The sequence below is a fragment of the Capra hircus genome, chromosome 13 (genome assembly GCF_001704415.2).
Source record: "Capra hircus breed San Clemente chromosome 13, ASM170441v1, whole genome shotgun sequence".
NCBI classification, from domain to species: domain Eukaryota; kingdom Metazoa; phylum Chordata; class Mammalia; order Artiodactyla; family Bovidae; genus Capra; species Capra hircus.
In genome coordinates this window covers 73,128,162-73,145,482 of record NC_030820.1, presented here as the reverse complement: position 1 = coordinate 73,145,482, position 17,321 = coordinate 73,128,162, and the positions used below count along the sequence as shown (strand labels likewise).

Genomic DNA, 17,321 nt, shown 5'->3' with positions numbered 1-17,321 from the left:
GTCAGAACGTGCGCACCGTGGCCTGCGGCCACGGCCTGCCTACCTCGGAGATTTGTTTAGACGGCCCAGTGTTTAAAAAACAAACACAGAAATCCTTGGATTCCTTGCCAACTATGGAAGTGAGGATGTTTCACGGAAAAATCCAGATTCCCTGTTTTTCTTGTTGGGGGAGGGGGGAAGAAATCAAGAACTGGCAACTCAGGTAACCATAGGGAGTTGCATGTGGGCAGGTCCCCACTTAGATGCGGGCTGTCTGCTTTGCCAGTCCGTCCATCTGGTTTACTCATGTCACCTCCTTGGCCTCTGGGCATCATAGCTGGTGGTCTCTGGACAGATAGCATTGACACCTCTTTTGATCCTCATAACAACCCTCTGAGGTGGGTGAAAGTGACAGTGTTAGTCACTAAGCTGTGTCCTACTCTTTCAACCCCATGGACTGTAGCCTGCCAGGCTCCTCTGTCCATGGAATCCCAGTCAAGAATACTGGAGTGGGTTACCACCCCCTTCTCCAGGGGATCTTCCCAACCCAGGGATTGAACGCAGGTCTCCCACATTGCAGGCAGAGTCTTTATCATCTGAGTCACCAGGGAAGCCCCTTCTGAGGTGGGTAAGATCCTTTTTACCGAGAGAGCAGCCCGAACTTTGCTTGTCTGTGCAGAGCTAAACCTTCATGCCGGGACTTGGACTTCGAGTCCAAGTCCATGTCATACTTGAACTTCGGTGGTCTTCCTTTGGTGCTTCGTGGCCCAGTGGTTCGTTGGGGTCGAGGAAAGGATGCAAAGAAGAATTGGTAGTAGAAGCTAACCCTCACATCACAAATGCATGCCAGGAACCCATTCTGTCCTTTACCGCTGTACCCGCTGAATCGTCACAATAATTCAACAAAGTAGATACTATTAGTAGTCCCATCTTATAGATAGGGAAACTGCAGCTAAGAAGTTAAAAAACTTGCCCAAAGAGACACAGCTTACCAGCAGTAGAGGCGGGATTTAAATCCTTGCAGTCAAGATCTGGAGTTTCTCATCACTGCCCATCTGAGAGTTTATGCTACCCAGAGCCCCTTCAGGCCGCACTCCCTTTGAAGTAAGGAGCCTGGTTTCAGAACCCTCCTGAGGCCCATGAAGCTTGAGTGGGTCTCTGCACTTGCAACTGGAATCTGTTATTTGTTTTTTGACTGCACTGCATGGTATGCAGACCTTCCCTGACCAGGGATCAAATCCACGCCTCCTGCAGTGGAAGCTCAGAGTCGTAACCACTGGAATCTTGCAGAAGGCCCTCCAATCTCTTCTATCGGCGTTATCCAATCCAGTGGTCATTTGTCACGTGTGACTATTTAAGTTAAAATTAATTAAAATTCAGTTCCTCAGTGGCACCAGCCATATTTCAAGTACTCAAGAGCCACGTGTGGCTGGTGGTTTCCCTATCAGCTAGAGTAGATGTGGAACATGTTGAGTGTGGCAGGACTAGGCTGGACGGTGTGAGATTGGGGCAGAACCCCGGGATTTGGATTTCAGCTTCATTAGCCATTGCCTTGGAGAAGGCAATGGCACCCCACTCCAGTACTCTTGCCTGGAAAATCCCATGGATGGAGGAGGCTGGTAGGCTGCAGTCCATGGGGTCGCTAGGAGTCGAACACGACTGAGCGACTTCACTTTCACTTTTCACTTTCATGCATTGGAGATGGAAATGACAACCCACTCCAGTGTTCTTGCCTGGAGAATCCCAGGGACAGGGGAGCCTGGTGGGCTGCTGTCTGTGGGGTTGCACAGAGTCTGACAAGACTGAAGCCACTTAGCAGCAGCAGCAGCCATTGCCTTGGTCTCCAGCATCCTCCGGGATGGTAAGTCAGAACCTGGTCCCTAGGAAGCGCTCCATAAGCGGCACTGTATTCTCATCACGGGCACTTCTTTTGGGTTAGGTGTGGGTTCCAGAGACCCTGTATCTTTTATCGCTGTGTTAAATTACCCCAAACTTAGGAGTTTATGGCAACATAAAGATCTCACGAAGTTCCCACATTGGGCTTCCCTGGTGGCTCAGGGCTAAAGAATCCGCCTGCTGGTGTAGGAGATGTGGACCCCATCACCGGGTGGGAAAGAGCCCTTGGAGAAGGAAATGGAAGCCCACTCCAGTATGCTTGCCTGAAAAATCCCATGGACAGAGGAGCCTGGCAGGCTACAGTCCACGGGGTCACAAAGAGTTGGACACAACTGAGTGAGTAAACAACAAAAATAGTTCCCGTGGATCAGGAGTGAGCTAGGTGGCTCTGGGGTCTCATGGGATTGTAGTCAAATCGTTGGCCAGAGCAGCGGTCTTCTGAAAGCTTGACTGGGCTGGAGAATCCATTTCCAAGATGGTTCATGCGCTTGTCGGGCAAGTTGGTATTGGCTGTTGATAAGAGTCCCTTGCCATGATGACCCCCAGAGGGCTGATTTGAGCATCCCCAGGTCAGAGCAGGTGGCTTTTCCCAGAGAGTCATCTAAGAGAGCCAGGTGGAAGCTCACTGTCGTTTCTACTAAATCTCATTGGTCACAAGAGTCAGCCCTATTCGCTGCAAGAGGGGACTGCAGGAGGGTAGGCATACTAGGAGGCAAGACTACTCAGACACCATCTTAAAGGCTGGTTCTTACAGTCCCACTGCTGGTCACCTCCACAGAGGTTAATTTACCTGGAATGCTAACCCTGAGTGGAAACTGATATATTATTTCTGAGAATTGGGCTGGGGATTCAAAGCAGTGTTGGACAACATTGGGCCAGTTTTGTTCATGATCCTGCCAATCTTCTGAGGCAAATTGTGATTTGGGGAAATACTTCTTGATGGAAATGGGGAAGTTCCTTTCTGGGGCATGAGGAGACCTTCAGGCCAAACAGATTTCTCCTTGCCAATAATCTGTTATGTGGTTTGGGAGAGTGAGATGGTCAGGATTCCAAGATGGCCCCCAATATTTCTACCTCCCTAGTGAATATGACCTGTCTATTCCCTCCCCTTGAGTGTGGGCATGATCTCCAAAAATGATGGATAGGAAGGTCACATTGGGCAGCACAGGTGAAGGGGTTCTGCAGATGTAATAAAAGTTTGAGATCAGTTTTTGAGTTAGTAAAAAGGGAGATTACCCTGGAAATGGAAATGGCAACCCACTCCAGTATTCTTGCCTGGGCGATCTCATGGACAGAGGAGTCTGGCAGGCTACAGTTCATGGCATCACAAAGAGCCGGACACAACTTAGTGACTGAACAACAACCACCACAACCAGGCAGACTGTGATTTGGGGAAATACTTCTTGACGGAAATGTGGCAAAAATGCAGAGTGAAGTGACCCACCAATATGCAATATAGAGTTTTGTAAGAAATTAAATTTGTGTATAGAATAATAGTTGCAAATATTCAGACAGTAAAGCCCGTGGCTAAAGGAAAACAGTTGAAGATATGTAAAAGAGGGTCTGGAACCTTCCTGAAGAGAGTGGTGCTCTCTTGTTGGCCCTGAACAAGCAAGCTGCCGTGAGTTCTACAGCTTCGAGGACATGGATTTTTCCAACAACCATGTGCCTTGGAGAGACTGCCGCCCTGACTGACACCTTGAAGACAGCCTTGGGGCTGAGCAGACGACCCAGCCAAGCCGTGCGTGGACTCCTGACCCATGGAATCTGTGGGACAATAAACAGTGTGGTTACAGCCTGCGTAACGGAGAAAACAATTACAGGAAGTTCGCTTACCTCCTCTGTTATCCAAGCCAGAACGCTGGAGTGGGTAGACATTCTCTTCTCCAGGGATCTTCCCAACCCAAGGATCGAACCTGGGTCTCCTGCATCGCAGGAAGATTTTTACTCTCTGAGCCACCAGGGAAGCCCCTCTCACTTATCTCCTCTGGACCATCAAATTCCTCATCTGTACATTGGAAGAAGCCTGCAGTGTTTGGGTCGTCTCTAAAAGTGCTTCTGGGGAATTCCCTGGAGGTCCAGTGGCTAAGACTCCATGTTCCCAAGGCAGGGAGCCCAGTTTCGATTCCTGGGCAGGGAACTAGATCCCACATGCCGCAACCAAAGCTCCGGCATGCCCAAATAAGAGCCTATTCAGACAAAAATAAATGTTAAAAAATTTTAAAATGTGCTTCTGGAATAACAATGGCAACAAAAGTCCATATAAACTGGTTCACTTGGGGCCACTGCTGAAAGTGTGTTCCATATGTTATCTTATTTCTCATGACATCTTCGGAGAAGGCAATGGCACCCCACTCCAGTACTCTTGCCTGGAAAATCCCATGGATGGAGGAGGCTGGTGGGCTGCAGTCCATGGGGTTGCTAACAGTAGGACACGACTGAGCGACTTCACTCTCACTTTTCACTTTCATGCATTGGAGAAGGAAATGGCAACCCACTGCAGTGTTCTTGCCTGGAGAATCCCAGGGACGGAGGAGCCTGGTGGGCTGCCATCTATGGGGTCGCACAGAGTCGGACATGACTGAAGCAGCTTAGCAGCAGCAGCAGCAGCATGACGTCTTATGAAAACCAATCCTATTTCCCCCATTTACAGAAGAGGGAGCTGAGGCACAAAGAGGTTAAGTGCCTTGAACCAGACAAAGTCACACAAGTCACGCAACTAGTGTTCATACTGCTTGGCCATTGTCTGAAAAGTCGCTGTCAGCTCTGCATTCCTTCATTTTAAGGTGACCCCTCTGGAAATACATACGCATAATTAGTGTGAGGAGAAGGGAAGGTATGCATATACACAAAATATATGTACATACACATCTTTCTTGACCTACAATAGGGCTATGTCCCAACAAATCCATCATAAGTTGAAAATAATTGAAGCTGAAAATTTGTTTAATTCACCTAACCTACCAAGTGAAAGTCACTCAGTCTTGTCCGGCTCTTTGCAACCCCATGGACTATATAGTCCATGGAATTCTCCAGGCAAGAATACTGGAGTGGGTAGCCTTTTCCTTCTCCAGGGGATTTTTCCAACCCAGGGATGGAATCCAGGTCTCCTGCGTTGCAGGTGGATTCTTTATCAGCTGAGCCACAAGGGAAACATACACGTCCGACTCTTTGTGATCTCATGGACTAAAGCATGCCAGGCTCCTCTGTCCTCCACTGTCCCCTGGAGTTTGCGCAAATTCATGTCCATGAGTTGGTGATGCTATCCTGCGTGCATGCACGCTAAGTCGCTTCAGTCGTGTCAGACTCTGCGACCCTACAGACTGTAGGCCACCAGGCTCCTCTGTCCGTGGGATTCTCCAGGCAAGAACACTGGAGTGGGTTGCCATTTCCTCCTCTGGGGCTTGAACCTGCGTCTCAGCCAGCTGAGAAGCCCTGATGCTATTCTAGCCCACCTTAAATGTACTCAGAACACTTACATTGGCCTAGAGTTGGGCAAAATCATCTAACACAAGGCCTATTTAATAATAAAGTGTTGAATCTCTTGTGTAATTTATTAATACTGTAATGAAAGTGAAAAACAGAATGGTTTTCAGTTTATCCATTGCTTACCCTCAGTCACCTGGTGGACCGAAAACCAAGGCTCGTTGCCGTGGCCCTAGCATCAGGAGAGAAGACCAGAGTGCCTATCGCCAGCCCAGAAAAGGATCAGGGTTTAAAGTACGGTTTCTACTGAATGTGTATTGCCTTCTCACCGGGTAAAGTGAAAACAATCATAATTGGAGCCATGGTAAGTCAGGGGCCACAAAACCAGCTGGTCCAGGATACTCCCACCCAGGATGAGGTGCTAGGGGTGTGCATTTACAGACACCAGCCAGGGTGGCGAGGGGATGCTTAGAACCTGATACGGGCTTGGGATGAACTTGGCAGAGTGGGTCCCACTTTAAAATTCTAGCACCAGTGAGTCCATAAAGAACTTGGTCCCAAGGCTCTGCCTTAGCCCCCACCCTCACCCCTGAACTTTACCTGCTCCTCTCCCACCCCAGGGAGCGAGCAACCAGTTATAACAGGTGTTCACCAATTTACCACTGAAACCATTGTGGCACGGCCGTCCAACCTGCCTTTGTCCCTTGGGGTCTGGAACAGAGCCTTTTGGGGTGAATATGGTCAAGGCTGTTGCAGAACTCAGGAGATGTCGCCCTGCTGGTTTCATTCCCCTTAAAACCACTTCCCCTCTCCTCTGCCGTCTTCATGGTCTGTGCCCACAGCCATCAGCATCCTCCCCAGGGAGGAAGGTGTCTGAGAATATTACCCGCACTGTGGTCATGATGACTTTCTATTTAAAGAAACTCAACTTCAAAGAAACAGAAGAGAGAGAGAGAAACTCAAAGTTCAATGTTCCCAGAAGAATTACACCAAAAGACTTGCTCCCCCCACCCCACCCCCACAGTGGGCTCTCAGGCAGCATGAGAGCTGGTAAACTGGGAGATTTGGGGAACAGAGATTTTGACCTTATTCACAGCAAGAATACAGTATGTACCCCATCCACTCCCTACCCCCAATCCCGCCCTTTGTAACACACACACACATATGCTACCTACATATAGCAGGGAATTAAGAATGTTAAAGACTATGAAGTAGAAAATTAAAAGAATCTCAGAGCCCCAGACTTTGCATCAAAAGTGTAGGATTCAAATCAGACGCTATCATCAACCTGCCGTTTCCTGGGGCTTCTCTCTCAGAGCCTCGGTTTCCCCATCTGTAAAATGAGGATGAAATATGGAGGACAGCAATGACTCTCAACTCTGTTCTGATCCTGAGAACATGAAAAAGTGAAGATTATCTTTAAGGACCCGTACTGTTTAACTATAAATACTCAATGCTTGGGAGGACAACAGTGCCACCTGCTGGTTTCACACTGCACTTGCAAAATCCAAATTTAATATCTGCCAATACAATCCCATGCTCTTTGGTATTCATTGAGCACTTATTCAGTGTTCAAGCGTTGCAACGCACCTCCTAGGCCACACCAGGATAAGCTCCTTCTCACATGACGCTCACAGTCTAGAGTGGACAGCTGACGCGTACATAAAGCCCTTTGATCCAAGGTGGGCAGTACATGGTTCTAGTGGGATTCTATGGGAAAACAAGATGGAAAGCCTGGGGCCAGAGCCAGCTTCATGGGCTTGTGACCTTGACAGGCACACAAGACCCTGTGCTTGGCAGGGCCCTGCCTTGATTTCATGCTCTGCTATCGCTGTCTTGAAAGTCTTAATAATTTTTGAACAAGGGGTTATATATTTTCATTTTGCCCTGGGCCTGCAAGTTATGTAATCTTGCCTTGGGGAAATCTTTTTTTTTTTTTTTTTACATATAACATTATATTAGTTTCTGTGTACAACATAATGATGCGATATTTGAATACAATGTAAAACGATCACCGTATTAAGTCTAATTAGGGACTTTTTTTTTTGGCTGTGCTGGGTCTTCATTGCTGCTGCACGAAGGCTTTCTCTAGTTGGGGTGTGCAGGCTTCTCACTGAGGTGGCTTCTCTCGTTGCGGAGCAATGGCTCTAGAGCCCAGGCTCAGTAGTTGTGGCCACAGGGAAGATCCCCCTGTGGCACGTGGGATCTTCCTGGACCAGGGATCGAACCCCTGTTCTCTGCGTTGGCAGATGGATTCTTACCCACTGGACCACCAGGGAAGTCCCGAATTAGGGACATCTCGAAGAACGGACTGTCTGAGCTGAGTCTGGAGCCGAGCAGTAGTGGAGTGGAGGAGGAAGCCTCTTCTAGCAAGGGAGATGGAGAGGGAGGAGAGTTTGATGTTAGACAGATTCAGGCTTGAGGGAGAGAAGACCTTCCAGGACAGTCCAGCAACTGAAACTCAGAAGACAGGCCAGGGTTGGAGCTCTGAGGGCACAGACTTTCGTAGGTGGGACCAAGGGTCTGGGAGTGTCCTGCAGATAGTGCAAAAAATAGAGCTGCATGGCTGGGCTTTCAAGCCAAGCTAGGTCCTTGGCTTCCGGGACTGCTGCCTGGTGGAGTGGTGGAGGAAGTTCTTGAGGGCAGAACTGGAAAGGCCCTTGAGCCCCAACTCCCCATGTGATATGCTATGAAACCTTTTAGTGCCTTTACAAGTGGCTTCCTGCTTCAGTCTCACTGGGCAGTGAGCTCAAACTCTCCTGGGACAGGCACTCATGTGGAGGACGTTTTCCATCCAGTTGTTCCCTGGGTTCCTCAGCCAGGATCCACTCCCAGGAGCCATGGCAGGCTCTGAACAAGCTTCTCTTTCCCATCCTTGTGGGTTTCAGTCTGCTGACGGCAGAGAACGGAACTTAGCCAAGACTTTGAGGACTCTAAGAGCAAAGCCCATTTTGCCCCCTTGGGAAATATCAGCTTCTTCTTTTTCATGGGGGTTTCTATGTTCTGGGGAAAGCATCTCAGGAAATGAACTTAGAGCTTAAAAAAAGTCCCAGAGGGGTGAGAGCCCTTGACCCACATTTCAGACCAGTTCTCCCATTTTGGCACCGCCAGGGGCTGGTACAACAGTTGGCACCTACGATATCTGTGTCATGGTTTCCATAGCCCGAGTCAGGACCCTCCCTGTGGGGCACACATTTGGCTGAGGGTGGAGAGTCTGGGCAGTGATAAACTGCAATTTTATCCCTGGGCTCCATTCAAAGAAGCTACTCTTTCTTGGTTATTGCCCAGCAGATCCCATGAGTTCTGCCTAGACTTGTCCTGGGCAAGTTTTGTTTTGGGTCTTGTGGTTGCCCCTGGGCCTGCCTAGAGGCAGCAGGTGGTCCCCAGAGCAGGGACAGGGGCTCAGGGATGCTGGCTACCTCTGAACCCCCATTGCTCCTCCAGGAAGTATCACAAGTGAGCTATCTGCTCCACCACACATGTGGTCCTCTACTCTGTGTATATGTCGGGGGAAGCACACTGGGGCACCTCCCTCTGGGAGCAGGTGGGTCATACAGATCAGACTCTGCCCTGGCTGGGAGTTGATGCCAACACAGCAGAGCAATCTCTGACCCTTAGGACTGACTGCATCTTACTGGGCCTGCGAAAGAAATGCGTGGGTAGACAGTTAAGACGGCAAGACCTGACCACTGCCCCAGGGACCTGCCCAGCCACCAAAGTTGTGGACCAGAGGGCAAACATCTGCATGGGTACTATGCCTGGCTCCAGCCAGAAAAAGACTAAGGAAAGGACCAAGCTTTGTATTGCAGGGTGGAAGCCAGCACTCCAGGACAGGTTCCCCATGCTCCAGAAGGGACTTGGTGCTTGGAGTGGGACCCAATGTTCCAGGCAGGACCTGGTGCTTCAGGGCCAGCAGGGCAAGCGTGAGACCATGCCCCATGTGTGTGAAATACTACCCGTTTCTTCTTTCAGGGAAGACACAGCTGTCTGGAGGGTCACTGCTCTAGGCTAGGCTTTTCACAATGTGTGAAACTGTATGCCAGATCCAGAGTGATGGAGAGAAACAAAGATGCAGGGGCAGGGATCTACAGGAAACTCCCTGGTTGTCCAGGGACTAAGACTCTGCACTTCCATCGCATGGGGGACGGGTTCCATTCCTGGTCTGGGAATTAAGATCCCACAGGCCACGTGGCATGACAGAAACAGAAAACAAAAAAAACTATAGTTACTGAGGGAGAGAGGGTATGAGAGTGAAAAAGACAATGACAGAGAAAACCACACTCCTGAGCGGATACAAAGGGCGCATCACTCAGGCGGAGTCTTCCTATACGGAAAAGGACGAGGGAGTAACCGGTGTAAGACCCGCAAGGCCAGGTTTCTAGGGCGAGAGCTTTCTGCAAGTCGGCCTGAAGCTTTCACTTCCGCAGCACCGAGGCGGAGGGCAGGGCCCAGGACCCAGAAAACCGGCCCCCGGCCAGGTCTCAGCGTCCAGGCCGCCCCTCCTACGTCTGGATGAAGAGGTGGAAGTTGGTGCGCGTGAACTCGTGATGGATGCTCTCCAGGAGCGCGTCGGCGTCAGCGGCGGGCGCCGCCGGGGCGCCCGGGGCCCCCGGCCGCGCGCTGTACTCGGGCGTGTAGGTGAAGGAGAAGGCGCTGGGGTAGAAAAGGCCGTCGGTGCGCACGAGGCTCACGGGCACTGTGATGGGTGTGCGCAGCCAGCGCCAGTCGCTGCCGAAGACGGCTACGTCGGGTACCACACACACCAGGGACCGCGGGCTCCTGGGGGTGGGGCATCGAGGTCAGGGCAGCAGCGATGCTGATGGCGTGCACCCCACTCCCCACCAGCCCCGTTCTCTGGGAGACAGGGAAACCCCCACCCCTATACCTGTACATGGTTTCGGCCTCCACGTCCCCGAACCACACTTTGAGCCCCGCGTGGAAGTTCTCACCATGGAGCTCCAGGGTGGCCACGTCGCCCCCGCCACTCAGCTGGGGGAGGGTAAGACCAAGGGGTGTGGGAGAAGCGGGGGGCGCGGGGTGGGGAGCTGAGAGCTCGCAACTCTCCCTCACCTGCACTCCCACCCCGCCCAGGGCAGTCACGCCCGCCAGCGCCCCGCAGCGCCCGGATTCACCTCGAGGGTGCTGATGAGCGGCACGGGAGTGACCGGCTCCCGGGTGCACGCCAGGCTGGTGCTGAAGGAGAATTCCACCGACTCGGTGCCGATGATGGTCCAGCAAGAGTTGTCGTTGAGCAGCGCTCTGTTGGCCTCCTTGGGGCAGGGGGAGGCCTGAGGGGAGACCCCAGGGGATGGAGAAGAAGCTGCGGCCATGGCAGCCTTCAGCGCATCCAGCCGGCGCAGTGCCTGGGCTTCCGCATTCCTAACGTTCCAGCCCTGGGCTCTGCGGTTTACCTGCCCTGCGAGCTGGAACCAAACCTAATCTCTATTTAGAGTTACCTCAGCTCGCTGGGCTAGCAGGTTTCTAAAGATCTATGTTCTTAGAATTCTAGAATTCCATTAAAAAAGAAACCAGAAAAACGTTGTGCAATCCTGTGCCCTAAACATTCCAACACTTTAAAATGCTTTTGGAAGGATTATTGCTCAATAATAATGTGATTTTCTACGTATTATGATTTTATCTCAACATTCCATGATACTGTTCTTTGTATTGCTTAATAATAATAGCAATTTTTCATATTTGACAATCTTATGTCTTAACAGTCCATGATTCATCTTTGCTCAGTGATACTCAAAAGTTAGCTAGTTAAGTCGCTCAGTCGTGTCCGACTCTTTGTGACCCGGTGGACTGTAGCCCACCAGGCTCCTCCGTCCATGGGATTCTCCAGGCAATACTGGAGTGGGTTGCCATTTCCTTCCCCAGGGGATCTTCCCGACCCAGGGATTGAACCCAGGTCTCCCACATTGCAGGCAGACACTTTAACCTCTGAGCCACCAGCCAAAACTACTATTTATTACTGATTTTTATCTACATTCTACAATTTTTTTTTTTTTCTTAACCCCGTGCCTCCAGGCTTGTGGGATCTTAGTTCTCAGACCAGAGATGGAACCCCAGCTCCCTGCGGTGGAAGTGCAGAGTCCTAACCACTGGACAACCAGGGAATTCCCCTACAATTTTATATAACAACATTCTATGACTTTAATAGCCTTTGGGAAGGAGCATTGCTCAATGCTACTATTACTATTCTTTTCTGCATTCTCTGATTCTATCCTGATAGTCTTCATGTCTGACATTCCATAGGAGGCAGCGTTGCTCGGTGAGCAGCAACCACAATGGTCATGATGATGGTGATCTTATAGCCTACTGTTCTTTGCAGTTCTGATTTTCTGGGATGCTTGGTGCCAAGAGTCTCTGCTTCTCACCTGAAACAGCACCACCTTCTCTGTAGCGAGACATAAGTAGGTGCCACCTCCTCCTGGAGGACCACCGGGAAACTGGAATGCACACTTGTGGAGTTGGGAGATGGGCTCATCCACGTCAAGGAGGGCACACTGTTTGGCTACTTTGCGGATGATCTATGGCAGAAGTGTGGGGGAGGTGTCACAGCAGGGTGCCTGGGTCCCCACAGGCTGCCCTCCCAGCCAGCCCTCTGCTACCCCAATAGCCATGCGGAATGCTGGCATATTGCTGGCATATCTGCCCCCCCACCATGACAGCTCTTGACCTCCACACAGTCTCACAAACGCTGAGTGTCCCCAGTGAGGATAGGGGTCATCATGCTTTGGGTGCCCACCCTCAGCCCTTCCCTTGTGGATGGATCTGGGGTGACCCGTCCAGTCGTGCCCTCCCTTCCCATACCATCGGAGGTAGGGTGATGCCCGTGATCGTGCAGACGAGCTGCACCAGGGAGCCGTAGCGGACGTAGCCCTCTCGAGGCGGGAAGTCCCCCTGGGAACAGCGTTCATCAGCTGAGGAATAAACAGAAGGCAGGAGGGCTTCAGGGGTCCTACGCTTCCGTCCCAAATCCTCTGCCTCTGGCTCCATCTCGCGTCACACATGGGTCTTATGGGCAGGGTTGGCACACAGGGAGGTGGCTCAGGCTGAAGATTCTCAGCCTGGAGAAACCCCTTGTGGCCCATCCTTAAGAATGCCTGTGCTCTGGGGGCAGGGGCTGAGCTGGGGGAAGGGGCTGGATGCTGGAGTCAGAGTAGCTGGGTTCAGTTACCGACTCATTAGGATTTTTGACAAGCCTTTTGGTGTCTGCAAGCCTTGGTTCCATGGGGCAACATTTACTTCCGTGGATGAGTTGTGGTGAAGATTAAATAAGTGAGTGCATGTGAAGTGCCCAGCCCCGGGCCTGCTGGCGGGATTACCCAGGTGGAGAGTGAAGGCAGCCCACTGGCGTGCACTGGCCACAAAGCCCCCGTCCCCCACAGAGAGGTAGCGCGTGGAGACCGTCTGGGAGCGCAGGCGGTTGAAGAGGGAGACCTTCGAGCCGGAGGATATGCACACTGTAAGGGGAGGTGGCGTCAGTGCCCGGGCGGTGCTTGCCCCCTTGGAATTGCCAGTTCCCACCCTCTGTGTCCTGAGCCAATCTGGCTCAAATTCCCAGACACACTAGCCATTGTCTCACGGCTATTTCTCCAGCACCTGCTATAATCCTGCTTCTATACCTCTGTCTGGTCCTTTTCGCTGCCTGGGCACAAAAAACAGAATGTTATCAAGTAGTTACTAAATGCCTGCTTGGTGGCCTGCCCTACGCTGGGTGCCGGGCACCAAAGGGTGAATTAGAGTTTTGCTCTGGAGGAGTTCACAGTCTCAGAGTGGGGACCAGGAATAAATAGAAACTTTCAGTAGGATGTAGTAAGGGCTGGATGGATTTCAGAAGGCTTCCTGGAGGAGGTTATACTCTCAGCTGGGGAGGACGAGGTAGGTAGGAGTTGCTCAGGAGACTGTATAAGCAAAAGGCATGTGGTGTGAAATGTCTATTTCTACGGTTTATTCATCTCTTTTGGCCTTTAGCACAGATTCAGAGCCACCATTCTGCTTTCTGATTGGATTTTGAGCACCTGGGGAGAAAGCACTGGGGCTTCACCCATTCTTCCCTCACAGTACCAGGCATACTGTGGGTGCTCAATGTATACTTCACCCATGTTCCCATCCACTATCATAATGATGATAGCTAACGTTCACTGTATTTCAGGTACCTTTTTAAATGCTGAGCATGAGTTAGCTCTTTTGCTTCTCAACAGCCGTCTGCAGTAGATAATATTATCTTTCCTCAAGAGAACAACTCCCTCAGGATCACACAGCTAGCCAGCAGCAGAGCCAGGATTCAAACCCAGGCCACCTCGCTCCAGAATCTGCACTTAAAACCGTCACACTATACCACCTAACCATTCCCTGGCCCTGTCCTCACACCAGTGGCCAGCCAGAACACTACCTGAATCTGAGACATCCTTCAGCATTTTTAACAGAAAGTAACAAGGTGTGGGGTGGGAGCGGGCTTGAGTCACATCAACTCAAGTTCAAATGCTGGCTGGACCACTTTTCCAGCTGGGCAGACCTAAGCAAGTCATTTGGAAGGTGATGGGCCCCAATATTTCTTTTTTCTTTTCCTTTTTTCTGGTCCCGCTGAGTGGCATACAGGATCTTAGGATTCACCAACCAGGGATCAAGCCTGAGTCCCCTACAGTGGAGCCATAGTCTTAACCATTGGACTGCCAGGGAAGTCCAAGCCCCGAACATTTCTTAAACGAATGGATGGATGTTCCGCGCCTCATTTTCCTCACCTACCACTCACCTTACAAGGATGAGCATCCAACAGAGTGATGAATGTACATGCCTGCCAAGAAAGGCCCCCTTGGCCCAGCTTCTCCCTTCCATCTTCCAGGGAGGGTGATGGTGTTATTGTCATTCAGGCTTTTATCCCCTGTACTGTCAAACCCATTAGCCCCGGGGTTTATCACTTGGCATCCAGGGCAGCACTTATCTCCAACTATCTCGTTGATCAGCGATGTGTGTCTCTCTCCTGCTAGGCTAGGCTGTTCCTCCAGAACAGACACTTGCAATGCACATCAGGCACTGAATAAATATCTTTAACTGAATTTCCTCTGCCTTTTTATATTTTGTCTTTAGTTCAGCATCTGCCAGCTATTTTGGGGACCCCCAACCTCAAATTGCATACCTAAGCCACACCCACTTATCCAGACCGGGCCCCGCTTTCGGCTCAGACTCCCAGGCCTCTCCCCCTCCCCCTTCCCAAATCAAGCCGTTTGCAGACCTGGGGCACCTCCCCAAGCCCGCCCCGAGGCCGGGCCCCGCCCCCGCTCACGGTCGGTGTTTTTCAGCGACTGTTTCTTCTGCGAGGGCTTGGAGATGACCTTGATGAGGCGGCTGTGGAAGGTGCCAAGCTCCCGGCCGCCTCGGAGCATGAGCCGCAACACCAGTCGGAAGTGCTTCCTCTTGTCTGCGTCCGAGATGTACAGAGTCTTGGCGCAACTGAATTCCTACCGGGTTCGCGGGGACGGGGTAGTCTTATCGCAGCCCTAAGCCCCGAGATGAGCCCACCACCCCCAGTTATCTGACGCCCGCCCCGTTGGACGTGACATGACACGTCCAAGCTCTTGGGCTCAGCCTCAACCTGATCTCTCCGCATCCCCACCTATCTTTTGGCTCCTGCAGGGGGAGTTGAAGGAGCCCCCTCCCCTCTCCGGTCCCCTCCAAGGGAGAAGTGAGGATGGGAGAAGGAATCGCAGCCTACCCTACCCCACCTCCGCCCCACTCCTGCCATGCGCTCTCACCCTGGAGTCGGGCTGCTCTTCGAAATTCAACTTCTGCGTCTCGGCGGCGCTGCCGGACGCGCCGTCTAGTCCCATGTAACCGCAGACCAGGGGCCCAGTCTCCCCTGCCTGGTGGGCTGCAAAGGGATGCGAGCGGGCTCTGGAAGCACTCAGATGTCAGCCAGGCAAGCTTAGCTCTCGCCGCCAGAGGGCGCGGCGAGACTGCGCCTGAGATCCGCCCGGCTCCCGGGCCCTGCAGAGTGGCTGGTCCCCTTACAAACTGAGCCGCCCGGCCGCCCTGGAGTCCGCCCTCACCTTGACCCGGCACCGGCTTCACCCTCCAGCCGGGACCTGCGAGGTAGACACAGGGCGGCGGGCAGAAGAACCTGCGGAGACATGTAAGCGCCGGACTCGTATATCCATCTCCACTTTAGTGTCCTGTCTTTGAGGCATCTCAAAGATAGCAGAAAGCCAACGGAATCCTTGATTCCTCCTCCATCTCCCCAGGTTTCTCCGCGACTGTGAACCTCATTAATACTCGAATCTTTCTTTTCTTTTTTTCACATTCCTCACTCAATCCATCAGTAAGTCCTATCCACCACCTTTAAAACATATTCAGAATCCATTGACTTCTGACCACCTCCATCTTTGTCCCAACTGCCATCAATTTGTCTGGATCACTGCATCAGCCTCCCATTGGTCTCTCGGCTCCCACTCCTACCCCTTCGACCTGTTTTTCACACAACAGCCAAATGGGGTTTTGCTTTTTTTTTTCTTCTTTTTTTAAGGTATGTTGCTTATCTTAAAATCCTCCAGTGGTTTAAATTCAAAGTACTTACATGATCTGGCCCCTGCTTACTTTTCCAACTTCACTTCCTATGATGACCCCTCTTCTCTAATTCCAGCCACCCTGACTTCTTTTGGCCTCGAACAGGCCAAGTTAGTACCAAGTGAGTCAAGGTCTTTGCATTTTTCATTGCTTCTAATTAAAACATGCTCCCCCCCAGACTTTCTCATGTCTGGCTCCATTTTCACATTCAAGTCTTAGTTCACCTCCTCAAAAGGCCTTCCTACCATCTTGACCTTGCTAGCTAAATACACCCCTGCCCCTCAGTTTCTATCACCTTGCCCTATTCTGTTTCCCTTCTAGCTCTCATCACCATCTGGGAGCATCTTCTTCACTGATTTGTGAGGTGTTTATTGTCTGTCTCTCTCACACTAGAGCAAAGATGCCACAAAGGCAGTCATCGTATCTATCTTGTCCAACTGTGTGCTGGGTGCCCAGCAGTCCAGAGAGCCTGACGCATGATAAGCACAAAGTAGGCAGTTGTGGAATGAAAGAATGAATGAATGGGTGAATGAGTGAATGGGGACTGTAGATTCACAGGGTGGTTCTGTAACAGATCAAAGTCGGGGCTGATGGTGACTGAGGGAAAAAGGCTGCTGATTGGCTAAGAGTGGAGCCCTGAGTCCTCTCCAGGTTCTGTGTGTGGTAAGCGTGCATATGCGTGCTCAGTCATGTCTCACTCTTTGCGACCCCATACACTGTAATCCGCCAGGCTCCTCTGTCCATGGAATTTTCCAGGCCAAAAAATACTGAAGTGAGCTGCCATTTCCTTCTCCAGGGGATTGTCCCGACCCAGGGGTCGAACCCATCTCTCTAGTGTCTCCCGCCTTAACAGGTGGGCTCTTTACCATCTCCACCACCTGGGGGAAGCGAAAAGACTCCAAACAGGGAGGGGGACCACAGGGCTAAAGGCGGGGCCTGGGAACGTTGCAGGGTCACCGAAGGACCTACCTCTTCTCATTTCCGTACGATTTCTGGGCCACCTTGGCGTGCAGGATCCGAACCGTCTGCTCGCATTGCTGCTGCAGGCAGCGGCGCACGCCTTCCCTCAGGACCGCGCTGGGCTCCGAGGACGACCTGGGACTGGGAGGGGGCGGGCCGGGCACCCGCAGCAGGGCGCTGAGACCCAAGCCGGCAGATTGAGTAAATGAATGGGGGGAAGGGACCCTCCTAGTTCTGCCCCCTCGGGGTCAAAGAGAAGAAGCCTTAGGCAAGAGAGGCGACTTGAGTGGGCTGTGGGCTAAATATTTGGGTGGTATGGTGCTCAGTGAGGTCTTCATGGCGAACACTGGGACCACCCAGGCGCCACTCCGCAGGTCTGGCTCCACGCCCACTGCAGCCTGGAGCCCTGGGGTGAGGCCCCAGCGGCATAAAGCCCTCACTTGTGCCGGCCTTAAGGCGGAGGCTGAGTTTGTAAGGGCGCATGGCTTCCC

The 17,321-nt window shown here is 51.8% G+C and overlaps 1 protein-coding gene across 2 annotated transcripts; it reads right to left on the bottom strand.

The window, feature by feature from the left end:
- RBPJL (recombination signal binding protein for immunoglobulin kappa J region like) lies at positions 5,411-15,165 on the bottom strand. Of its 2 annotated transcripts, XM_018057919.1 has the most exons (6): positions 15,063-15,165; positions 12,118-14,768; positions 11,682-11,834; positions 10,434-10,589; positions 10,187-10,290; positions 5,411-10,080 (listed from the first exon to the last, which is right to left on the bottom strand). In XM_018057919.1, exons 2-6 carry the CDS (start codon positions 12,301-12,303, stop codon positions 9,804-9,806), a joined length of 876 nt encoding a protein of 291 aa, XP_017913408.1. In that variant the 5' UTR covers positions 12,304-14,768; positions 15,063-15,165; the 3' UTR covers positions 5,411-9,803. The 2 variants fall into 2 exon arrangements, with proteins under 2 accessions (XP_017913408.1, XP_017913406.1); XM_018057917.1 differs by having other exon boundaries at positions 9,796-10,290.